We start from the raw sequence: 22,548 nt of genomic DNA, 5'->3' as shown, positions 1-22,548 counted from the left end.
ACCTCCTCTGTACAGCCTTCCTTGATTTCTTCAATAAATGCACCAAAGACTCAGGTTAAGGGCTACCCTCTGGTCTTCCCCCAGCTCTTGGTTATGGTTCCAAACATACTGAGAAATAATGTGCCGTAGGGTTCTTATCTGATGCATCTCTGGGTCTCTCCTGCTCTGCACCTCTGAGTCCCATCCTGCCATTTCTCATCATAACAACAAGGTATAGAATAGAAGTTAGGAGTCCAGATTTTGGAGTCACACAGCTGAGACCTACTCTTGGCTCCTTTCTAGCAAGATAACCACGACCAAGTTAGGTTTGTACAACTGTTTCGTCATCTGTAAAATGGGTGATTATCGTGCCTGCCTCCTAGAAATTAAAGGGCTTATCTTGCTCAAAGCACAGAGCATAATACCTGCCATAGATTGACAAATCTCTTGCAAGCCCAGGCCCAGAAGGAACTGCACCCAACCCAAAGCCCCCCTTGTGGCTTCTTGGGTATGATGTGCGTGCTAGCTGGAAGGAGGGAAGTGTTCCCGGACACCCCGGGGCCTAGAGTCGTCCAGAGGCAACCCAGCGAGAGAGTGGAGGAGCGAGGCTAAAGACAGGTCTTTGAGTCTAGTCAATTGTAGCATTTTCCCTCAGCCTCCCTGCTAACGCACACCCCCTCCTCCGACTCTCTAGTATTTTCCTTCTCTCCTTCCCGCCCCCGCTTCTAATTCTGCAGCTACCCCAGGTGGGAAGACGGGTCTCGGGGTGACGGGCGTGGGGGTGGGGGAGCAGGTGGATAGTCCCCGGCCCAAGGTGGGGAAAGGCGCCTCCCGCGCAGTACAAAGGCTCCGGCTTGCGGTGGGGGAGGGGGCGCCCGTGTCTCTAGGAGAACCCGGAAGTCCCCAGAAATGAGGGCGGGGTCTGAGGGAGCCTGAACTGGGGGATGGATCTCACAGATACCGGGGAGTCCCCGAACCAGTGAAGATGCGCTAGGGAGTTCCTGAGACGGAGCGTGGGCGGAGCTTCCCAGGGCCTGGGGGCGGGGCTATGGAGGGGCGTGGTCTCCCACGAAGGGGCGGAGCTCTGTTGACTGGGGCTAAGCTTCGCCGCAAGAGGCGGAGTTTCGGGTGGGGCGGGGCTTTAAGGGGGCGGGGCATCGGGACAAGGGGCGGAGTGTGGCGCTTCGCGCTCGCCCCCTCCCCCGGCCCCGGGTGTCCCCGTGACGAGGCAGCGCGGAGCCGCCGCGGGCCGGGCCCATCCCACCGCAGCGGCCCCGGGGCCGAGCAGGGGCGAGGCGCGGAGGGAGCGGCGCCGAGTGGGGCCGGGAGCGCGGCCAGGTGAGACCGCCGGGGCGGAGGGGGCGGGGGCTGCGCCGGGCGGGCCCCGGCGGGCGCGGGGGGCGTGTTTGCGTGTCTGAGGGTGGCAGGGGGAGTGGGTCCGAGGGCTGGCGCAGGGGGTTGTTTGCGCGCTCGCGGGTCCCGAGTGGGCTCTGCGCCCGTCCGGGCACTGCCCGCGGGGCTCGGGGTGTGCGGGACTGTGTGCGTGCGCGCGCGTGTTTGTGGCGAGGGGCCGCCGGGTGTGTATCTGCGTATGCGCTGGGCCGTCATTGTGCCTGCCCCCGGCGCGGGGCGCGGGGCTCGGGGCTCGGGGCGCGGGCCTGCCCCGGCGCAGTCCCTCCTGCGCGGGGATGTTTTCCAAACAGGCTTCCTGCGGAGACTGGCTCTGCTGCAGCCCCAGCCGGAGGGGGGAGCGCCGCCCCCACAGGCCTCCAGAGACCCGGGCGGCCCTGGGACTGCAGACAGACACCTGAGGGAGGGAGGGGGCGCGCACCCGGGAGGGGTCCGGAGGCCCGCCCGCCCGGCGAAGCCAAGATGGGGAGACTGAGGCAGATGGATGGGGAGGAGAAGGTGGCCAGACAGGATGACATGAGGAGGAGGGTGGGAAGAGAGACGGGCGAAAAGGACAGCCCCGGGAGGACAGAGAGTCATTGAGGAAAAAGACAGACAGAGGCCTAGACCTGCAAGGGACTAAATGATTAAGATAGATAGATTCCAAGAGCCCAACGGAAGGGTTACTCTGAGGCCCCGGAGCCAAGAGTCAAACCCAGGAACTGAGTCTAAGATGAGGAATGAGGGCCCTCTAACTCTTGAGGTGTCTGTCTTCCAAGCACATCCCAGACTCTGGGGTCCTAGCCAAAAAGAAGCCTCTGGCCACCCCAAGTTGGTCTACCCCTCTGGCCCTACCGGATATCCCGACCCTCTGATTGTGGGGCCCTTTCCTCTTGGTTCCATCCCACCCATTTCCCTGCCCTGGTATCCCAGCAACCCCGGGGCAGTTTAAAGGAGACAGAGGTGGAGTGGTTGCCATAGCAACAGAGGTGGCGAAAGGTCACTCTGGCCTTTGCCTAGGTGGTCCTGGCAGCAGGCCTGAGCTGGCATTGAGGGGGTTGGGATGAGAGGTTGCAAAATTCTTTTTCTCCTCTCCCACTCTGCCCAGAATGGTGCTAGAAGGAAACCCTGAAGTGGGGTCTCCCCGAACCTCAGACCTCGGGCACCCAGGGAGCCAGGGCTCTTGTGTCCTCTCTTCTCCTGGTGAAGATGCGCAGCCAGGCGAGGAGCCCATCAAGTATGGCGAACTCATCGTCCTGGGGTGAGCGACCCTGGCCCAGGTGGGGCAGGGCACCAGGCATCCCCCAGGGCAACCAGATCAAGGGCCCCAGCTCTCCCCACATATGACCTTCTGCTGTTTGTCCCTCCTCACCTCCCCAACTGAGAGAGTTGACCAAACCCACCTCAATTCCTGTTATTTTATCTTCCCATTTTTAATAAATTACTGAGAAAACTCCGACTGCCCACCTCAGTTTCTGATCAGAAATAAAGTAGCACCATCTGCCTTTCATAAAGCACCTAGTATATGTAGTCTGGGGTGAAGCACTTTGGTTCTCCAGCAAAAATACTTGGTTCAAATCCTGCCTCTGCAAGTAGCTTAACTTCCCTGTGCCTCCATTTTCCCACCTTCCAAATAGGGATGATGATAATACTTCAGAGGGTTTTTGGAGGAATGAATGAGGTGATTTCTGTAAAGCACGTAGAACAGTGCCTGGCACGTATCAAGTGTTCTGGGAGGCAGGCTTGTGCCAAGCCCTTTCATGGACATTATTTCATTTCAATCTTCACAAAGATGCTGTGAGGAAGGAGGTGAGGAAACCGAGGCTCAGAGAGGGGAAGTGACTGGTCCAAGGGCACACAGCTGGTAAGTGGCAGGGCTGGGATTCGGACCCAGGGCTTTCTTACTCCAGGTCTAGTGCACATTCACTAAGCCACAGCTGACCCTCATGCTACAGATGAGAACCGAGGCCAGGAGAGAGGAAGCCATGTGAGTTGGTGGTCCGTGGGTAAACTTCATCCCTTCCTGGTCTCTGCCTGACCGGGATCCCTGCACCACCCGCTTAACTCCACCCCAGGCACAGATCCCTCTTCTTCCTCCTCCATCCACACCTTTTGGCCTCTCTCTCTGCCATCTGCCCCGAAGAAAATATTTGAGAAGCTATGCCGTCATTATGATTACTTAGAAATAATAGGGGCTGTTATACATGTACATGCCATGTGCTTTTCCCCTAATAATCATAGTTAACGTTTATCAAGGGCTTGCTGTAGATCTGTCACACTCTGTGCCGGACGTTTTTTAAATGCTTTATGTCATTTAGTTCTCGCAATGAACCTGTGACCTGTGAGGTAGGTCCTGATTAATTAGCACCGTTTTACAGAGGTCATGTGATAAGTGGAAGAGCCAGAATTTAAGCCAGGCCCACCTGAGCCTCAAGCCCATGTCCTGAACTGGCCCACACCCCATAGGTGGGAAGATTTTACAAGGGCAAAAGTGATCCCCCTCTCAGGGATGTTTGCATGATAGGAGCAGCTGCTTGGTGTCCCAAAGGAAGGGCAGGCTTTCCAGTTGAGGGTGAGGCCACTGATGGGGGGAGAGTGCAGACCTAAGGGTATAGGCCCTCTTGACAGCTGTTTGTTCTCTGTAGAGCAGTGAAGCCCCACACTGTTTATAGAGCCACTCGGAGAGCATGTTGAAAATACTCATTGACAGGCCTGTCCGAAACCTACAAAATCAGAATCTCCATGGGTAGAGCCAGGAAATCTGTATTTTAACGAGCTTATGAGAAGACCCTGATTTAAGTGGGCCTTATCTGTATTTGGCAGCTCTTCATCCTGGGACTGCCTGCTCTAAATCCTTCCATGGCTCCCTAGTCTTCCAGAAAAAAGTCCAGGCTCTTAAGCTTGGTGTTCAGGGCCCTTCCAGCAGCTTCATCTTCCTCTACTGCAGTTTATCACCCAAATCGCCACTCCCTGATCTCACCAAACCCTGCCAGTCTCATGACCTTTGCTTGGGGTGAGCTTTCCCTCGGAAAGGGCCTCTGCAAGAAAGGCCAGAGTCAGACGACCCAAGTTCAAATCTCTGACTTTTTTCCTTACTAGCCTGGGACCTCAGGCAGGTCATTTTACCTCCCTGAGCCTCAATCTTTCTCATTTGTAAAATGGGAAGAAAGGTACTTGCCTGGCAGGACATTGCACAGATTCCATTAGGTAATTAATAACGTGAAGCACCGGGAACACGGGAGGCTCCAGTACATGGCAGTGACCAAGGCTGTGACTCACCCCATCTTTGCCTTCCACAATCACCCCCTCTGGATAAGAGCTGGAAGGAAGGTAGAAATTTGACATGTTATGGATATATGGAGGTGGTGGCATTGTGGGTCTGTCTTTTCTTTCTTTCTTTCCTTCTTTCTTTCTTCCTTTCTTCCTTCCTTCCTTCCTTCCTTCCTTCTTTTCTTAAAGTTGGTTTATTTATTTTGAGAGATATATACAGAGAGCATGAGCAGGGGAGGGGCAGAGAGAAAAGGAGAAAGAAAGAGAGAGAGAGAGAGAGAGAGAGAGAGAGAATCCCAAGCAGGCTCTGCACTGTCAGCACAGAGCCCAACACAGGGCTCGAACTCATGAACAGTGAGATCATGACCTGAGCTGAAACCAAGAGTCAGATGCTTAACCAACTGAGCCACCCAGGTACCCCTCTGTTTTTTCTTTCATTCTGATTTCCAGTCATACTTGTGGTGTAACAAGTGACAGTTTGCTATAGAGGTGAATCCTTTCTAGTTCTCCAAAGCCCAGCTTCCTCTTCTAGAAACCTGATCTGAGGCCAGAATTCCCTTCTGCTGCCTCTGGGCCTATGGCACAGTTGGTACTCAGGTTCCTTGAAAAGCTCAGGACCCCCGCTTCCCTGCCACTGAGGACACAGAACTGACCTGTGGTGTGCCCCCGATGCCACCCCACCGCCCAGCATCCGGCCACACATGGCTCAGGCATCCAGGAAGCACTGGTTAATTGAATGCAAAGTCTTTTGTAGCTACTCTGCTCCTCACCCTACTTCCCAAAGGCACTGATTTCATATAGTAGGGAGGGTCTTCTAATTTCAGATGCTTCTAGTGTTTGTTTGTTACCGTAGAATCTGCCCAGAAGTTAGCAGTTCCTCCAAATCTCTCAGGGGCTCACTTTCTTTTTTTTTTTTTTCTCTCTCTCTCCCTTCAATTCCTTCTTTTTAACCCTCCACATCCACAGCTACAATGGGTGTCTGGCAAGTGGGGACAAGGGCCGCCGGAGAAGCCGCCTGGCACTGAGCCGCCGGCCCCATGCCAACGGAGTGAAGCCAGATGTCATGCACCACATCTCCACACCGCTCGTCTCCAAGGCAAGCAGCCTGTCCCAGTAGACCTGGACAAAAGTCCTGTGCTCCCTGCCCAGATCCCAGGTCCTCAGCCTTCCCAGTGCTGCCTGCCCACAGGCCTGCTGGAGCAGGGGAGCCCTCTGTGTCTTCTGGGGCTACCAGGGAAGTGGTGCCGAGAGGAGATCCCCTGCAGCGTACCGCACTTTACAGTTTGCAGAATGTTTCTTTGATGACCAGATCCCAGCCATTGAATGGAAACGATCAGCATCATTTAGAGGCAGCCAAGGCTCAGAGAAGGGATGTGACGGTCGCACAGCAATGGCAAAGGAAAGCCTTTGGCTTCAGAGGATTTGGGTTAAGATACAAGCTCTCCTGTTTCCATCTGTGTGACTTTTGGCCAGTTTCTTCTCCTCCCTGAGCTGCGGTTCCCTCAGCCATAAGATGGGAATAATAACCAGGCCTCCCTCTTGGGGTGGCTGTAGGGATCAGATAAGGCAAGCCTGAGTATAGTGCCAGCTGCACAGGACATCCTCTGCGAGGGTAGAACTGCCCCTTCCTTGGGATTGGCCAGTGGGCGTTGGGTTCCAGCTTGTGGCTCAGAGGCTCACACTTCTCTTGGCCACATGCCCTGGGAAGTGACTTCTCCTTTCTCCCCACCAGGCACTGAGTAACCGTGGCCAGCACAGCATCTCGTACACACTGTCCCGGAGCCACTCGGTCATAGTTGAATACACACATGACAGTGACACAGACATGTTCCAGGTATGCTCAGGCCCCTCTGTAAGCCTCTTGGCCACGGAGCCACCGGGCTTCAACATCCAGCACTGCAGGCATCCCAGGGTGACCCTGGAGGACTGAAGGCCGTGGTGAGGGTGTTTTGGGGCGTGGGGGGACTCAGTGTAATCAACTACTCTTCAGATGAGGAAGCAGGATGTCCTATGAGGCCTTTGACTTCCTGGAGTCACACAGCAAATCAGTGGCTGTATCAAAATTTAAAACTCAAGACCAGACTCCCAGACCACGGGAGGCCATACAGCTTAAGAGTTCAGAGTGCGGTGCGACAGTCATGCTACCTGGGTCAGATCCCAGCTCCATCACTTACTAGCTGGGTAACTTTGGGCAAGAGTTGCTTAGACTCTCTGGGCCTCTGTTTCCTCATCTGTACAGTGGGGCCCACAGTATACCCACCCCATGGAATTATTGGGAAGGTTAGCTGAGATATGGCAGATGAAGGGCTTAGCACGGTATCTAGTAAATTTAAAAAATTCACTATGTGCTGCTAATGTTTGAGGACTCCCAGACCGTGGGTGTCACGTTTTCACTGGTCAATTAAAAAACAACAACAACTCATTTTTATTGAGTGGGGGAGACAGAGAAACCCCAGATCCTAGCCATTGGATTTGGAGACCCCAGCTGAGAGCCCAGAGTGCTTAGGGAGTCGGGGTGGTACCTCCCCCTCCTCGTTGTTTGGTGACCCCGCAGGCGGAACCTTGGGGTAGGAAGCCTGTGGGATCGAGCCGTGCACAGTATCCCTGTGCTCGCCCTCCTCTTCCTCACAGATCGGCCGTTCCACCGAGAACATGATCGACTTTGTGGTAACGGACACATCGCCTGGAGGAGGGGCCGCCGAGGGCCCCTCTGCCCAGAGCACCATCTCCCGCTATGCCTGCCGCATCCTCTGTGACCGCCGGCCGCCCTATACTGCCCGCATCTATGCTGCTGGCTTTGATGCCTCCAGCAACATCTTCCTTGGAGTGAGTGAGCCCCCCCTAGGCAGGGACAGGCACTTTATCTGAGAGTGAGCAGAGGGGTAGGGTGGGGAGGGTCAGTGTCCTGGGGTGATGGACCAGTGGGCAGTCGTCATAACCGTGACCTATGCTGGCAGTGGCAATGTCACTTAAAACATGAGCACAGTGAGACTCCAGCACTTCAGGTGATGCCCCCGGCCATGCAGCGCCCATTCCAGTCCTCTCTGGGCTCCCTCTGACTGCGAGGGTATTGGGGCAGCATCCCGGGATCGCGGCCTGCTGGGGGCCACTCGGGGATATGATCTGATCCCACATGTGGTCCCAGGAGCGGGCAGCCAAGTGGCGGACCCCCGACGGCCTGATGGACGGCTTAACCACCAATGGGGTCCTGGTGATGCACCCAGCAGGCGGCTTCTCTGAGGACTCGGCCCCGGGTGTCTGGAGGGAGATATCAGTCTGTGGGAATGTGTACACTCTGAGGGACAGCCGCTCGGCACAGCAGCGAGGGAAGCTGGTAGGTGGCCTGCTCCCTCCTCCCCGCCCCCGACTCCTTCCCAGGCCCTTCCCCCTGATCTCCAGCCCTCCTACACAAGGGAGCTCCAACAGGTTCCATTTGGGGGTCATGCCCCACTTGCCCCACAGAGAGGACCAGACCAGTGGCTCCAAAATGTAGCCCACATACTGCTGGAGGTCTATGGGGTGAGGCGAGATAGAGCACACATAAATGCACCGTGCGGTAGAAAGTGGCCTTAGGGATGCCGACAGCTTAAAACATCCCAGCCTCCTGCGAGGATGACACTTGGCCCATGTGTGAGCAGTTTATAGCCGAAAGTGTTGGCAGTTTGCAACGTGTCTCTCACGTTCGGATGGATTTAGCTTTATTATCCTCTACTAGCGGGAAAGGGCCCTTGGAGTAGTTCTCACGGAGGTGACAGTGAATGCTCCACGTGGCACAGATCAGAGAACTAACATTAGGAGCTGGGACAGAGTCCTAGAGAGAGGCAGGGGCCTGCCCATGGTCACGTGGCTAAGCTCCTTAAACGGGCCTCTCCGAGCTCTTCCAGGGCTCGAGCACACCCGGCAAACAGATGCACAATCTCGGGGAAGAGCATGGCTTCTCTTTCCAGAGCACCAATTCTACGGGGAGATTTGGAGAAACATTATCTTTAAAATCGGTGCATGTGAATATTTCACTGGCACACACTTGTTGAGTACCTACTGTGTTCCAGGCACTGTTCCAGATGTTTACGTTGATTGATTCCTGGGAACCACTTGAGATAATGGGACGCAGACTCCATCTCGAGGATAAGGAAATTAAGACACAGAGAGGTTGAGTTACTTGACCAGGGATGCAAAGTTAGTAAACAGCGAAGCCAGGAATCACACCCAGGCACGCTAGTTCTAGAATCATTGCTTTTAACCACAGCCACTGGGACAGCTGCCTTGGGCTAAGCCCCCCAGTGTTTCTCAGATAGAAGAGTTTCCCACTTCTGCCCTTAGGGGAGACCCTGGGAACAACCTTGTTTTGGTCAAGCTCTCCTGATTTGACAGATAAAGTGACCGAGGCCCATGTCACACTGTGAGGGACAGTGCATGCCTGGGAGCACTGACTTGCTCTCCCACATGGGTTCTCAGACCTCCTGGCTCCTCTGCCCCAGCCCACCCCACTGGCCCAGGGTGTTCTCCCCAGGGAGGTTCAGTGGGATGGATAGGTGGCTTGGCTGGGGTGACGGCTGCCCAATGGCCAGGAGTTCGGGGGCCTCTTGAGCAGTAAGGCCCTTCTGCTGTCTCTGGCAGGTGGAAAACGAGTCTAATGTGCTGCAGGACGGCTCCCTCATTGACCTGTGTGGGGCCACGCTGCTATGGCGCACGCCAGCAGGGCTGCTGAGGGCACCCACGCTGAAGCAGCTGGAGGCCCAGCGGCAGGAGGCGAACGCAGCACGGCCCCAGTGCCCCGTGGGCCTCAGCACCCTGGCCTTCCCCAGTCCGGCCCGGGGCCGCACAGCACCCGACAAGCAGCAGCCCTGGGTCTACGTCCGTTGTGGCCACGTCCACGGCTACCACGGCTGGGGCTGCAGGAGAGAGCGGGGCCCCCAGGAGCGCGAGTGTCCTCTCTGTCGCCTCGTGGGACCCTATGTCCCCCTATGGCTCGGCCAGGAGGCCGGCCTCTGTCTGGACCCTGGACCACCCAGCCATGCCTTTGCACCCTGCGGCCATGTCTGCTCTGAGAAGACTGCCCGCTACTGGGCCCAGACACCACTGCCCCATGGCACCCATGCTTTCCATGCTGCCTGCCCCTTTTGTGGGGCCTGGCTCACCGGCGAGCATGGCTGCGTCCGCCTCATTTTCCAGGGGCCACTGGACTAGGCTCTCCCGGGGCCCTGGATGCCGTGCCCACCTGCCCACCTAGGTCCCCCACCTTCTGCAGCCCAGAGGGAGCTCTGCATGTGGGACTGTACCTGCTGGCACATAGCCACACCGGATGGACGTGTTGGATGGGCTGTGCTCCTCCCTCTTATCTCTGGTCCCCCAAACCCCTACCCCAGTCATAATGATGGGGCCCTCAGCACCAGCTCTGTCCCGGGCTTTCCTGGGGTGTCCTACGTCATGCCGCCTACACTGTGTCCCTGGGGGAGTGAAGGGGCCGTGGGCCCCTGACCCCCAGCTTAGGCTGGCTGTGCCCCGAGCCTGCCGACCCAGCTCCAGATATACTCACCCTGCTGCTGCCCTGGGTTCCTCTATAAACCTTGCTGCTCAGCTGCCCTCGCAAATCCCGCGTGTCCAGCATGAGTGCAGTGCCGCCAGCCCCTGCGTGAGTGATGGGTGGGCAGCAGGCTGGGACTGGCATCTGCTGATACCCACTGTGGGCTGGACCACTATGCCAAGTGGGCTCTGGGGACAGAGACAATCAGACTTGGTTCCCTGCCCGGTGGAATTCACGGTCTAGTGGACGACAGACCAAATTACTGAATGACAGCACAGTTTCCTGTGTGCCAGGATCAGAGAATGGCCAAAGGCTGTGGAGCAGGTCTCACTAGAAGGCGGGAGGGTGAGGGGGGGTCGGGTGGGAACCCCCCACAGGAAGGGGAGTGTGCTGTGGGCAGGAGGGAGGCTGAGCACAGGCTCAGGTAGGAGGAAGCAGAGAACTGAGCGAGCGGTTGAGTGTCTGGGGCAGTGGCAACAGGGGGCAGAAAGGAGGCTGGAACAAGAGGTTGGGGCTGTGCTGATGGGGAAGATGCCGGATGGAGGCTTTGGGACCTCATTTGTGGACAGTCAGGAGCAGGGGGAAGAGAGGGGACTCTCACAGTGCGCTGGCTGACAGAAGGGCTGGTATTGCCAAGTGCCCACCATGCCCCTTGCTGTGCTGCTGCTGATAATAACTTTGTTAATGGAGCATTAACTAGGAGGTTTTGCTATTTGATCCTCATAGCAACCCAGGGAGGAAGGTGTTACCATTTCTAAGATTCTGAGATTAAGGCACATGCACCAAGTCATACAGCTAGAAAAGATTCAAATCCTGGCCTTAGCCCGCCCTCCTCTCCATCACACTGTGCTGCTTTCCTTGAACGGGGGTGGGAGAAGTCGGGAGGGCAGCTCAGGTAACTGGAACAGCATGTGCAAAGGTGTGGCAGGAAAAATGCTTGGTGACAGAGAGCCAGGTCTGGAGGGATGAGGAATGAGGGGTGTGGATGTTGGGCTGGGGCCTGATGGCCCTCGGTTGCCATGAAGACCAAGTCTGAACTGGACCCCCACTCATCCTAAGTGCCACTTCTTCCTGAGAGCCAAGGCAGCCTCGGTGTGCTGCTGGGGTTGCTTCCAGACCATTCCTGGGGGCAGCAACCTTGGGAGGCAGGTAGGTGGAAGTTCTGGAGATCCAAAAACCTGAAAAAGAGGCTCTAAGTACAGGCCTGACCCGGGCATCATCCCCAGTTGAAGACAGCTGTTAGAGCCTTAGGGAGTACAGATTCCAAGGGGAGGGATCTGCCCCGGGCCACACAGCTGGTGGGGGCCACAGAGATCAGATGTAGGGCTCTCGAGAGGACAGAGGGCACCGGTGGGTGGTGAAAAGGGGATGTGATGAGATTCAGTGCGTCACACTGCCACAGTGGGGGAGCCCAGATGGGATGCTCAGGTGGATGTGGGAGTACTGCGACACACACACACACACACACACACACACACACACACACACACACACACACACACACCACTAGGAATCCGGCTCTTCCCAGTTGTTCTTTCTTCTGACCCTGTTGGGAACCAGTCAGGGGAATGTTCCAGTCCCATTCCAGCAGGGAACCTTAGTCTCTGGGAGAAGAGACAAGCAGAGAGCATGGAACCATCCCAGGGAGAACTCGGAGGTAGTGGTGGGGGGTAATACAGCCCTGAATTTGGCCCAGCTCTGCCCCTTCCCAGCTCTTGGTACCTCAGTCACCTGTTAAATGGAATAGCAGTTACTACATCACCAGATGGTTGTGACTGTATAGAGAGCACCTGTAACACAGTAGGTACTTAATGTTACTTCCTTACATACCCCTCCTGCATTTCCATGGGGAAGAACCAAGGCTGGGGATGGTCATGACTCCAGGGAGTGGACTGCTCCATATGATTTGTGTGTGTGTGTGTGTGTGTGTGTGTGTGTGTGTGTGTGTGTGTGTGTGTGTTGGGGCAAGTGGAGGGGACAGTGTGGTGGAAGGTGTCAGGAAGGCTAGACTCCTGTTCGGGGACACCTGAGGATAGGCTGGGTGGCCTTAGGGAAGTCAATAAACCTATTAGCCTCAGTTTCCCCATCTCCTGCAATGGGTAAAATGATATCCTACCAGGGTTTTTGCAAGAATGGAATATCCTCCATGTCAAGCTGCTAACACAGGACCTCGTGTGTTCAAATGAACTGTGATCGTAAAAACACAGTTTGGTTAAGGGTCCCAGGAGGGCTGGAATCTTTTGCTAGCCTGAGCTGCCCACTGGTGGCTGGAGAACACTACCTCCTTTACTGGTGCACATTTCAAATTCACTCAAATCAAGGAAGTGTACCCATTTTAAAGACAAAACTGAAGCACAGGGAAGAAGAGGGTGACTTTCCTAAGGACATAGATCAATTTACTGAGCTCCTTGTAATGATAATCATCATCAGAGCCAACAGTAAGTAGCACTGTTGTGTCAAGCAGGGCCTCGGGCACTTTCGTAAATGAGAAACTGGTGTCAATGCTGGGCAGATGCTGCCGTGGGCCTAGACACAGGTGTGGCAAAGGTATGGCGAGGAGAGGATGTGGATTTCAGGTATTCCCTTTCCCCAGTTCCTCTGGGCACAACACTAGGGGGCAGACTGTCCACTCATCACTTGGCTCCCTGGAGTGGAGACAAGTGTTAGCCCAGCCCGGTTTTCTGGCTGAGGGAGCCAAAGACTCCAAGAGGCAGAGTGTCCCACCCAAGTCCACACAGCCAGTAGGCAGTGGAGGCTGGATTCGACCTCAGATGGCCTGGCTCCTCCCACACTGACCCAGGACCTTCACAGTGCTCCCCACTCAGCCCAGGCCTGGTGCCAGCACTTCTACATGCCAAGCTCCACCCAGGATATCTTGTGAGTCTACCCAGACGTGCAAAAGTCTCAGGCCCAGCTCTGCCTTTTGGGGTCACAGGCAGCTTTCCGATCCATCGAGGTATCGGCCAAGCACCAACAGACTGCCAGGCCCCTCGCCCCTTTGTGCCGAGGAAACAAAGGCTCAGAGATGTTTAGCAGCTGCATCCCAAGACCCTGGCGAGTCAATGGCAGGGCAGTGAAGCACTTGAGGGCATTTCTCCGTGTCTCCGCAAGGGTGTGATCACCTCAGCCTAAGCCCAGCAGCTCGCCCTGTAGGGTCGCAGTCTCCTAAGCATCTCCACCGCCTGACCCTCGAATCCAGTGAGGAAGAAGGAGCCACATGACTTCCATCGTGCAGGTTTCCACCTGCAAAACTGAGGTGGGGGACCCAAAGCAGAGTCGGGTTGGGACTCTGACGGGGAGTCCCTGTGCTCCGTACAGACACCCACGCCGCCCCGTCCGGACTCGGAGGGACCTGGTCAGCCCAGTCTGCCGGGACCACGCCGCGGCCAGGCCAGCCACTCAGGTTCCAGTGGCCCGCGAGAGCACCCTCGCTGACAAAGGCCAAGGCCGCAGGGGCCGCCCCCGTGCGACCCTGTAGGGCCCGGGGGCGGGGAGAGGCGGGCCGGCGGACTGCGCCGAGGCGCGCCTATTGGCTGGAGCTGACGTCCATCCGGGCCCCGAGGCCCGACAATTGGCCGCGGGGGGCGGAGTTCGCGGAGCCCCAATGAATGGGGGAGCCGGAAGCAGGAAGTGAGTTTGCGATCCTAGCAGCTGCTGCAGGTGAGGCGCGGCGCCCGGGTTTTGGGGTCACGGTGCGTCATCCTCGGGGGACAGGGCGAGTCTGGACCGAACGCAAGATCATTCTTTTTCTGCCTTCCATCCAGTACCCCTTCCACATTCATTGTGGCCCCTATGCCAAGGAACCCTCCGGGCAGCAAAGAGTTAACCCGGGGCGGGGGCGGGGGGTGGGGTTAGTGCTATTGGGGCGGAGCATCCGGAGTGGTGGGGGAGGCTGGACACTCATTCCCGGTTAAGGGGGGGGGGGGGGGGGTGTGGGCGGTGTGGAAAATGCCCTGGGTTGGGAGGTCCCGGGTCCCAACGGGGCTGTGAGAATTCGGTAAGTTTCGTGGCCTCTCTAAGCCTCAGTCTCTCTGTCTGTAAAATGAGTTTTCTTCCAGCTCCGAACTTATGCGGCTCTGTGGCTCCCCTGGCCGAGCACGGGGGAGAGGGTAGGAGGATGGAGGGCCAAGGAAAAGGCAGTTAGAAGGATGAGAATGAGACAGATTGCACACTGTCCTGGTGAGGTTGGCGTTATTATCACCCCCATTTTACAGAGGTGAAAACGGAGGCACGGAAAAGTGAAAACTGACTTGATTTTAGAAGTCTAGAGCTGAACCAAGTTTGGAACCTGGGTCTTCCGGCTGATAGCATGGAACTCTGTCCTTTTGAACACAGTGGTGGGTGGAATTGAAGAATTCTGAATTCACAATTCAGGAGAATTCTGAAGAGGAGGTGAGGAAGTCAGAGAAGGAGGAGGGGAGGCTGAGTGCCCCCTCCCCCACCCCCGCTGGGAGTCTAGAGATGCAGGTCTCTGCTTCTGATCTCTCCCTTGTGTTATTACTTGTGTTATTAGGCAAAGCTCCTAGCCTCTCTGGGCCTCAGTTTCCCCATCTGTAATACTGGTAGTCGAATTCATTCTTTAAGGTTTAGGGGCCCCAGGCCAAATGTGACCCACCAATGTATTTTGTAATATCCTTGGGTGAGTCACCTAACATCTGAGCCTCAGTTAACGTATCTGGTGAATGGGTTTGGGGGAGGATTAAATGAGACCATGAGAGTGCAGAGCTAGGTGTGTGGTAAATGATGGCTGTGATGATGGTGATGGTTCTCAGCAGGGCCCATGGCGGACGCCCAGTACATCCTGCCCAATGACATCGGTGTGTCTAGCCTGGACTGCCGCGAGGCCTTCCGCCTGCTGTCACCCACAGAGCGCCTGTATGCCCACCATCTGTCACGGGCCGCCTGGTACGGAGGCCTGGCTGTGCTGCTGCAGACCTCCCCTGAGGCCCCCTACATCTATGCCCTGCTCAGCCGCCTCTTCCGTGCCCAGGACCCAGACCAGCTGCGCCAGCATGCCCTGGCTGAGGGCCTTACCGAGGAGGAGTATCAGGTCAGTTCTTTTAGGTCATCCTGCATTTCCTGAGGGGCTTCTGGGTATGAGGGACCACAAGCAGGGGTACAAAGGTCTTTCTCTTTAGATTAGACCAAAGGTTGCATATACAGGAACCTCCTCTCCTAGAGTCTCAGTCTTACCTGTAAAACATGCATGAGGGTAGTCTGTACCTCCTAGGGCTGCAGTGACCTGACTCCAAGGTAAATAGTGGCTGCTGTGATTTAACAGGGGCTGTGAGTAAAAGCAACAGCTGTGGAGATTCAGAGGCAGTAGAGGAATGAGTCCAGGGTAGGAATCGGGAGGTCTGAGTTCTGGACCAGATCTTCCTCCACCATGTTGTGCGTCCCTGCCTGTCCTCTGGTTTTTGTTTGTTCGTGGGTCTGTTGGCCAAATATGTGAATACATTTGTAGTGCATTGTTGCAACGCAGAAGGACACAAAATACAAAGGTCACTCATTGGATGGTGCGGGGTGCAGCCTTTTAATTCCTCTGTCTGTGTATTGCATACCTACATGTGTACATGCACATGTGTATCAGTTCCTCATTTTGTCCTTTACATAAATGAGATCATGCCATGTGTGAGTAGGATCTATTTCTAGAAGTCGCATTGCTGGGTCAAAGGCTCTGTACGTTTATAATTGATTGATGTTGTTAAATCATCTTCTACCAAGGTTTCACCCAGAATGTATGAGAATGTGGCCTGTTTTTCTATATGTAAAATAAAGGGATTGGATTGCTTCTCTCTGAGCTGAGGCCCAGGCTGTTTCTTCTACCTTGTTTTAACTTTTAGTAATCAGCATCCCATCTCTAGGCCTTGATTTAGTCACGAAAAGAGTTAACAGCGAGACAAGTGCTTGGAGATAGAAAATTGCTGCGAGTGCTACTGTTTCCAGTGGGATATTTTTGTTTGCAAAGAGCAGAAACCCACCTCAAATTGGCTTCGGTGAAAACGAAATTCATGACTTCCAGTTTCCAGTCCAGCATGTAAGGAACTTAAAAGTCACCGATCTGTCCTGACAAGTAAAAGGCAGGACAAACCAGAAAATCTACAGCTTTTCTTACGTCCTTAAAAGAAATGAGGCCACAGGGCTGCCGCTCCCAAATTGGAGAGACAGACAGGTGGGTACAGAGAATCACAACAGCAGAAATTCATGAGCAGAAGCCTTCCCCACAACCGGCACTAGGGTAGGAAAACCTAAACTGTAACTGAAAAATTGCTGGAGGCTCCAGTGTGGACAGCTCTGAGAGTTAAAAACTCCAGGGGAACCCAGTCACAGGAGAGGCCCCCACACATTTGGGAGTTTTACCTCCAGGAACTTGACTGGGGCCTCACAATGAGTTTCAGAGAAAAAACCCCTTGTGCTTCTGACAGGGGTAAGGGAAAGGGAACTGCTTTTGAAAAATGCCAGAACGTTCTGTTCTTAACAGTTTGCTCTCAGGAGAAACTATTTCACCAGAACCTAACCTTCTAGGGTTTTATCAGAGCCTAACTGACCTGGGCAGAGGAAAATATCCCACTCCAGACAGTTCTAAGTCATCCTGTCCCACCTAAGGGTGGGTGGGGACACAGGACCGAGAAGCCCATGAGAGGAGTTCACAGTCCAGAGGTAAAGGCTCACTAACAGACTAATGAGACCTAATCATGGGACTGTAGAATACTTCTGGGACTCCCACACCTGGCTATCACATTATGAAAGGCCTATTTATGGCAGTTCTTTTTATGCAGTACGTCATGTCTGGCTGTCAAGAAAAAAATAACAGAACATAATAAAAAGAGCAAAGAATGCAGTGTGGAGAGACAGAGAAAGCATCAGAACCAGATTCAGATATAGCAGGTATGGTGGACTGGTAAGGAATTGAAACAGCTATTAATAGCCCTATGATTAGGGCTAAGGGCCCTAATGGATAAAGTAGACCACATGCAAAAACAGATGGGCAGAGAGATGGAAATCCTAAGAAAGAACCAAAAGTGCTAGAAGCTTAAAAACACAGAAATGAAGAATGTCTTCGCTGGCCTTATTAGTAGACTTGACACAGCTGAGGAAGGACTCGCTGAGCTTGAGTATATCCCAATAGAAACCTTCAAAACTGACAAGCAAAGAGAAAAAAAAAGACTGAAGAAAGCAGCACAGAGTATCTGAGAACCATAGAGCAACTATAGGAACCGTATACGTAACGGGAATACCAGAAGAGGAAGAAAGAAACAGAAGAAATATCTGAAACAATTATGACCAAGAATTTCCTCACATTAATGTCAGATACTAAACCAAAGATCCACAAAGCTCAGTGAACACTAAGCAGAATATTAAATGTCATAAAAAAACTACACTTAGGCATATTTTCAAAGTACAGAAAATCAAAGAAAAAGTCCTGGAAGAAGCTGGAGGAAAAGTAGATCTTAGCTTTAGAGGAGCAAAGATAAGAATTGCATCCAATTTCTCAGAAACCACACGGCCAAGAAGAAAGTGGATTGGATTATTTGAAGTGTGGAGAGAAAAAGCCACCAACCTAGGATTCTGTACCTTGTGAAGTTATCCTTCAGTAATGAAAGAAGGGGCGCCTGGGTGGCTCAGTCGGTTGAATGTCCGACTCTTGATTTTGGCCCAGGGCATGATCTCGTAGTTCGTGAGATCGGGCCCCACGTCGGGTTCCGTGTGCCGACAGCACAGAACATGCTTGGGATTCTCTCTCTCCTTGTCTTTCTGCTCCTTCTCCTCTTGTGCCACTCTCTCTCTCCTTCTTTTTCTCAAAATAAATAAATAAACTTCAAAAAAAAAAGTGAAGGAAAAACAGACTTTCTCAAACACAAATTGAGGTAATGTATTGCCAGTAGACCTGCTTTGCAAGAGATGTTAAAAGTTCTTCAGGGAAAAGAAAAGAGATACAGGTCCAAAACTCAAATCTGCATTAAGAAAGCAAGTGCATGAAAGGAGTAAGTGAAGGTAAAATAAAACACTTAAAATTTTTTAAAAAATATTTATTTTAAATATTCTCTACACCCAACATAGGGCTTGAACTCACAGTTCCGAGATCAAGACTTACATGCTCTTCTGACTGATAGCTGCCTCTATTTTTGTTGATTCTTAATTGATCTAAGAGATAGCCATTTGTTCAAAATAATGATAGCAACAGTGTATTCAATTATATGTGCTTATGTTTATCTTATTCTTACGCATATTTATACATACATATATTTCCGTATCCTTGTATGTAGGTACAATAAAGGACAGCAAGGATACATGGGAAAGGAGACAGGAATTAAAATTATTTTGTTATCATAGGGTACCCACTATCCATGAAGCAGTATAGTGTTCTATGAAAGTGGACTTGGGTTAGTTAGAAATGTATATTGCAAAATCTCGGGCAGTCACTAAAAAGTGAAAAGGTATAACTAATGAGCTAAGAAAAGAGAGAAAATAGACTCGTGTGAAAAGTCTCAGTTACTACTAAAAAGGCAGAAAAATAATGGAAGACAAAAATAGGAATAAACAAGGACAACATATCGAAAACAGTAACAAATACGGTAGATATTAGTCCGACCGTATCAATAATCACTTCGAATGCCAATGGTCTAATTGTACCAATTAAAAGACAGAGATTGTCAGAATGGATCAAAAAACAAGGCCCAAATATATGTTGTCTACAAGAACACACTTAAATCTAAAGATACATATAAATTAAAAGTAAATGGATGGAGAAAGATATACCATACCAACATTAATCAAAAGAAAGTGGTAGTAGCAATATTAATGTTGTGAACTTCAGAGTCTGAAGAGTTACCAGGGATAAAGAGGGCATTGCATAATGATAAAAGAGTCATTTCTACAAGACGACAATGGTCTTTAATGTGTATGTGTCTAACAGAGCATCAAAATACTTGAGACAAAAACTGATAGAACTGCAAGGAGGATTAGAAGAATCCAGTACTATAGTTGGAGACTTTAATACTCTTGCATCAGAAATAGACAGATCTAGGGGCACCTGGGTGCCCTCTCAGTCAGCTGAGAGTCCAATTCTTGCTTTTGGCTCAAGTCTTGATCCCAGGGTTGTGAGATCGAGCCCTGTGTCAGGCTCCACACTCAGTGTGGAGAGGTTCTCTCTCTCCTTCTGCTCCTCTTCCCGGCTTGTGTGCTCTCTCAAATAAAATTTTTAAAACTTTATTAAAAATAAATAGGGGGCTCCTGGATGGCTTAGTCGGTTAAGTGTCTGACTTTAGAGCAGAAATCAATAAAATTGAAAACAGGAAATTAGTAGAGAAAATTAATGAAACCACAAGGTAGTTCTTTGAAAAGGTCAGCAAAACATATTTTAGTCTATTTGGACTGCTATGACAAAATACCACTGAGCGGCTTATAAACAAGTTTATTTCTCAGAGTTCTGGCGGCTGAATGTCCAAATTCAGGGCACCAGCACAGTCAAGTTCTGGTGAAAACCCTCTTCAAGTTTGCACAATACTGACTTCCCACTGTGTCCTATCATGGAATGGGTGAACTAGCTTTCTGGTGTCTCTTATAAGGGCACTAATCCCAATGGTGAGGGCTCTTGCCTTCATGACCTAACTGCCTCCCAAAGGCCCCATATTCTAATCCCATCACTTTGGGGGTTAGAGTTCAACGTATGAATTAGATGGGAGACACCAACATTCAGACCATAATGAGTAAAAAGTCTCTAGCCAGTCTAAGGGAAAAAGAGAGAAGTCATAAACTATTAATATCAGAAATGGAAGATGGGACATCACTATAGATCCCATGGACATTAGAGAAATTCAATCAATAATTAATAACCTTTCCAAACAGAAAATACCAGGTTGACATGGGTTCACTGGTGAATTATACCAAACATTTAGGGATAACATTATACCAGTTCCCTATAATCTCTTTCAAAAGAGAGAGAGACAGGGAATCCTTCCTAATTAATTCTATGAAGCCAACATTATCCTAATACCCAAACCAGACAAAGACATTAAAAGAAAACTACAGACCAATATCTCTCATTTACATAGATGCAAAAATCCTCAACAAAATATTAGCAAATCAAATCCAACAATGTATAAAAAATTATATACCATGACCAAGTAGGATTTATCCTGGGAGTGCAAATCTGGCTCAGTATTTGAAAGTAAATAATGCATCACATCAACAAGCTGAAGAAGAAAACCACACAATCGTATCAATAGATGCAGAAAAAAGATTTGACAAAATCTGGCACGATTCATCATAAAAACTAAGTAAACTAGGAATAGAGAAGAGCCTCCTCATCTTGATAAAGTTAAAGCCTATCTACAAAAACCCTACAGCTAACATCATATTTAAGGGTGAAAAACTCGAGTTTTCTCACTAAGATCAGGAACAAGGCATGGAAGTCCCCTCACCACTGCTTTTCAACATTGTTCCAGAAGTCCTAGCTAATGCAATAAGGCAAGAACAGGAAATAAAAAGTATGCAGATTGAGACGGAAGACACAAAACTGTCTTTGTTCACAGAAAACATGATCATCTACATAATCCAAAATAATTGACAAAAAAACCCTCCTAGAACTCATAAGCAATTAAAGCAAGGTTGCAGGATATAAAGTTAATATACAAAAGTCTATTGCTTTCAATACAGCAGCAATGAACAAAATTTGACCTTAAAAACATAATACTATTTACAGAAGCACACAAGAAAGTGAAATACATAAGTTAAAAATACAACAATGTACAAGGCCTATAGGTGGAAAACTACAAACCTGATGAAAGATATCAAAGAACTAAATAAATGGAGAGATGTTCCATGTTCATGAACAGGAAGATTCATTGTCAAGACACCAGTTGATACACCTGGGTGGCTCAGTCAGTTAAGCGTCCAACTCTTGATTTCAGCTCAGGTCGTGATCTCATGGTTCGTGAGATCGAGCCCTGAGTCAGGCTCTGCACTGACAGAGCAGAGCCTGCTTGGGATTTTCTCTCTCCCTCTTTCTCTGCCCCTCCCCAACTCATGTGCTCCCTCTGTCTCTTTCCCAAAATAAATAAAAATAAAAAGATGTCAGTTCTTCCCGACTTTATAGATTCAGTGCAACCCAAATAAAAATCCCAGCAAGTTATTTTATTTTCAACACAATACTGAGGAAAGAGGGTAAAGACCCAGAATAGCCAACACAGTAGTGAAAAAGAACAAAGTTAGAGGACCAGTACCACTCAACTTCAAGACTTACTATAAAGCTACAGTAATCAAGACAGTGTGGTGTTGGCAAAAGGACAAATAGATCAACAGAATAGAATAAAGAGCCAAGAAATGGACCCCGATAATTATAGTCAACTGATCTTTGACAAAGGAGCAAAGGCAACACAATGGGGTAAAAATAGTCTGAAATTTTCAGCAAATAGTTCTGAAACATCTACATGCAAAATAAAAGGGGGGCACCTGGGTGGCTCAGTCGGTTAAGCCACCAACTCTTGGTTTCAGCCCGGATCATGATCTCATGGTTTGTGGGTTTTAGCCCCATGTCAGGCTCTGTGCTGATGGCACAGAACCTGCTTGGTATTCTCTGTCCCTCTCTCTGTGCCCCTCCCCTGTGTGCATGTATGCACAAGCGCTTTCTCTCTCTCTCAAAATAAATAAGCCTTAAAAAAAAATATATAGACGAAAAGAAAAAGAATGTAGACGAGATGTGGACCTTACATCTTTAACAAAAGTTAATGCAAAGTGGGTCACAAACTTAAATGCAAAACTAAAAAACTCCCAGAAGAGAACAGAAAATCTAGATGACCTTGGGTAGGGAAATGACTTTTTAGGTACCATGTCAAGTATTACCTGTAAAGAAATAATTGATAAGTGGAGCTTCAATATAATTAAAAATTTCTGCTTTGTCAAAGACACTGTCAAGAAAATGAAAAGTCACGCCACAGACTGGGAAAAAACAGTTGCAAGAGATATAGGACTGAGATATAGGATATAGGATATAGGATAAAGGACCGTTAGCCAGAATATATAAAGAACTCTTAAAACTCAACAATAAGAGGGGCGCCTGGGTATCTCAGTCAATTAAGCACCCAGCTTCGGCTCAGGTTATGGTCTCAGGGTTCGTGGGTTCAAGCCCCATGTCGGGCTCTGTGCTGACAGCATAGAGCCTGCTTGGGATTCTCCCTCTCCCTCTCCCTCTGCCCCTCCTCTACTTGCTCTCTAAATAAATAAATAAACAAACAAACAAACTTAAAAAAGCCAATCTGAAAAGCCTACATGCATTTGATTTCAACAATATGATATTCTGGACACGGAGAGAGTAAAAATCAGTGGTTGCCAGGCAGTGAGGGGAGGGATATTTAGGGCACTGAAACTATTCTATAGTACAGAGT

General features: G+C 51.0%; 2 protein-coding genes across 9 annotated transcripts in view; both read left to right on the top strand.

Moving 5' to 3' along the window:
* The first annotated feature begins 1,141 nt into the window (after window positions 1–1,141).
* Window positions 1,142–10,229, top strand: PELI3 (pellino E3 ubiquitin protein ligase family member 3). 2 transcript variants are annotated; one of them, XM_060607328.1, is made up of 8 exons: window positions 1,142–1,317; window positions 2,477–2,629; window positions 3,161–3,232; window positions 5,605–5,734; window positions 6,371–6,472; window positions 7,270–7,464; window positions 7,784–7,972; window positions 9,256–10,229. In XM_060607328.1, exons 2-8 carry the CDS (start codon window positions 2,478–2,480, stop codon window positions 9,823–9,825), a joined length of 1,410 nt encoding a protein of 469 aa, XP_060463311.1. In that variant the 5' UTR covers window positions 1,142–1,317; window position 2,477; the 3' UTR covers window positions 9,826–10,229. The 2 variants fall into 2 exon arrangements, with proteins under 2 accessions (XP_060463311.1, XP_060463312.1); XM_060607329.1 differs by lacking the exon at window positions 3,161–3,232.
* A 3,351-nt stretch (window positions 10,230–13,580) lies between these two features.
* Window positions 13,581–22,548, top strand: part of DPP3 (dipeptidyl peptidase 3) — a 35,196-nt gene continuing 26,228 nt past the window's right edge. The window contains exons 1-2 of one of the 7 annotated variants that reach the window (XM_060607316.3): window positions 13,581–13,822; window positions 14,938–15,212. In XM_060607316.3, the coding sequence (XP_060463299.1) occupies window positions 13,771–13,822; window positions 14,938–15,212 (327 nt within the window). In that variant the 5' untranslated portion in view covers window positions 13,581–13,770. The other 6 variants (XM_060607315.2, XM_060607321.3, XM_060607317.2 and 3 more) reach the window with 6 other exon arrangements.

This window comes from Panthera onca, chromosome D1, assembly GCF_046562875.1.
Source record: "Panthera onca isolate mPanOnc1 chromosome D1, mPanOnc1 haplotype 2, whole genome shotgun sequence".
NCBI lineage: Eukaryota > Metazoa > Chordata > Mammalia > Carnivora > Felidae > Panthera > Panthera onca.
The sequence above is the reverse complement of the archived record's forward strand: the minus strand, read 5'-3'. Positions and strand labels throughout refer to the sequence as shown.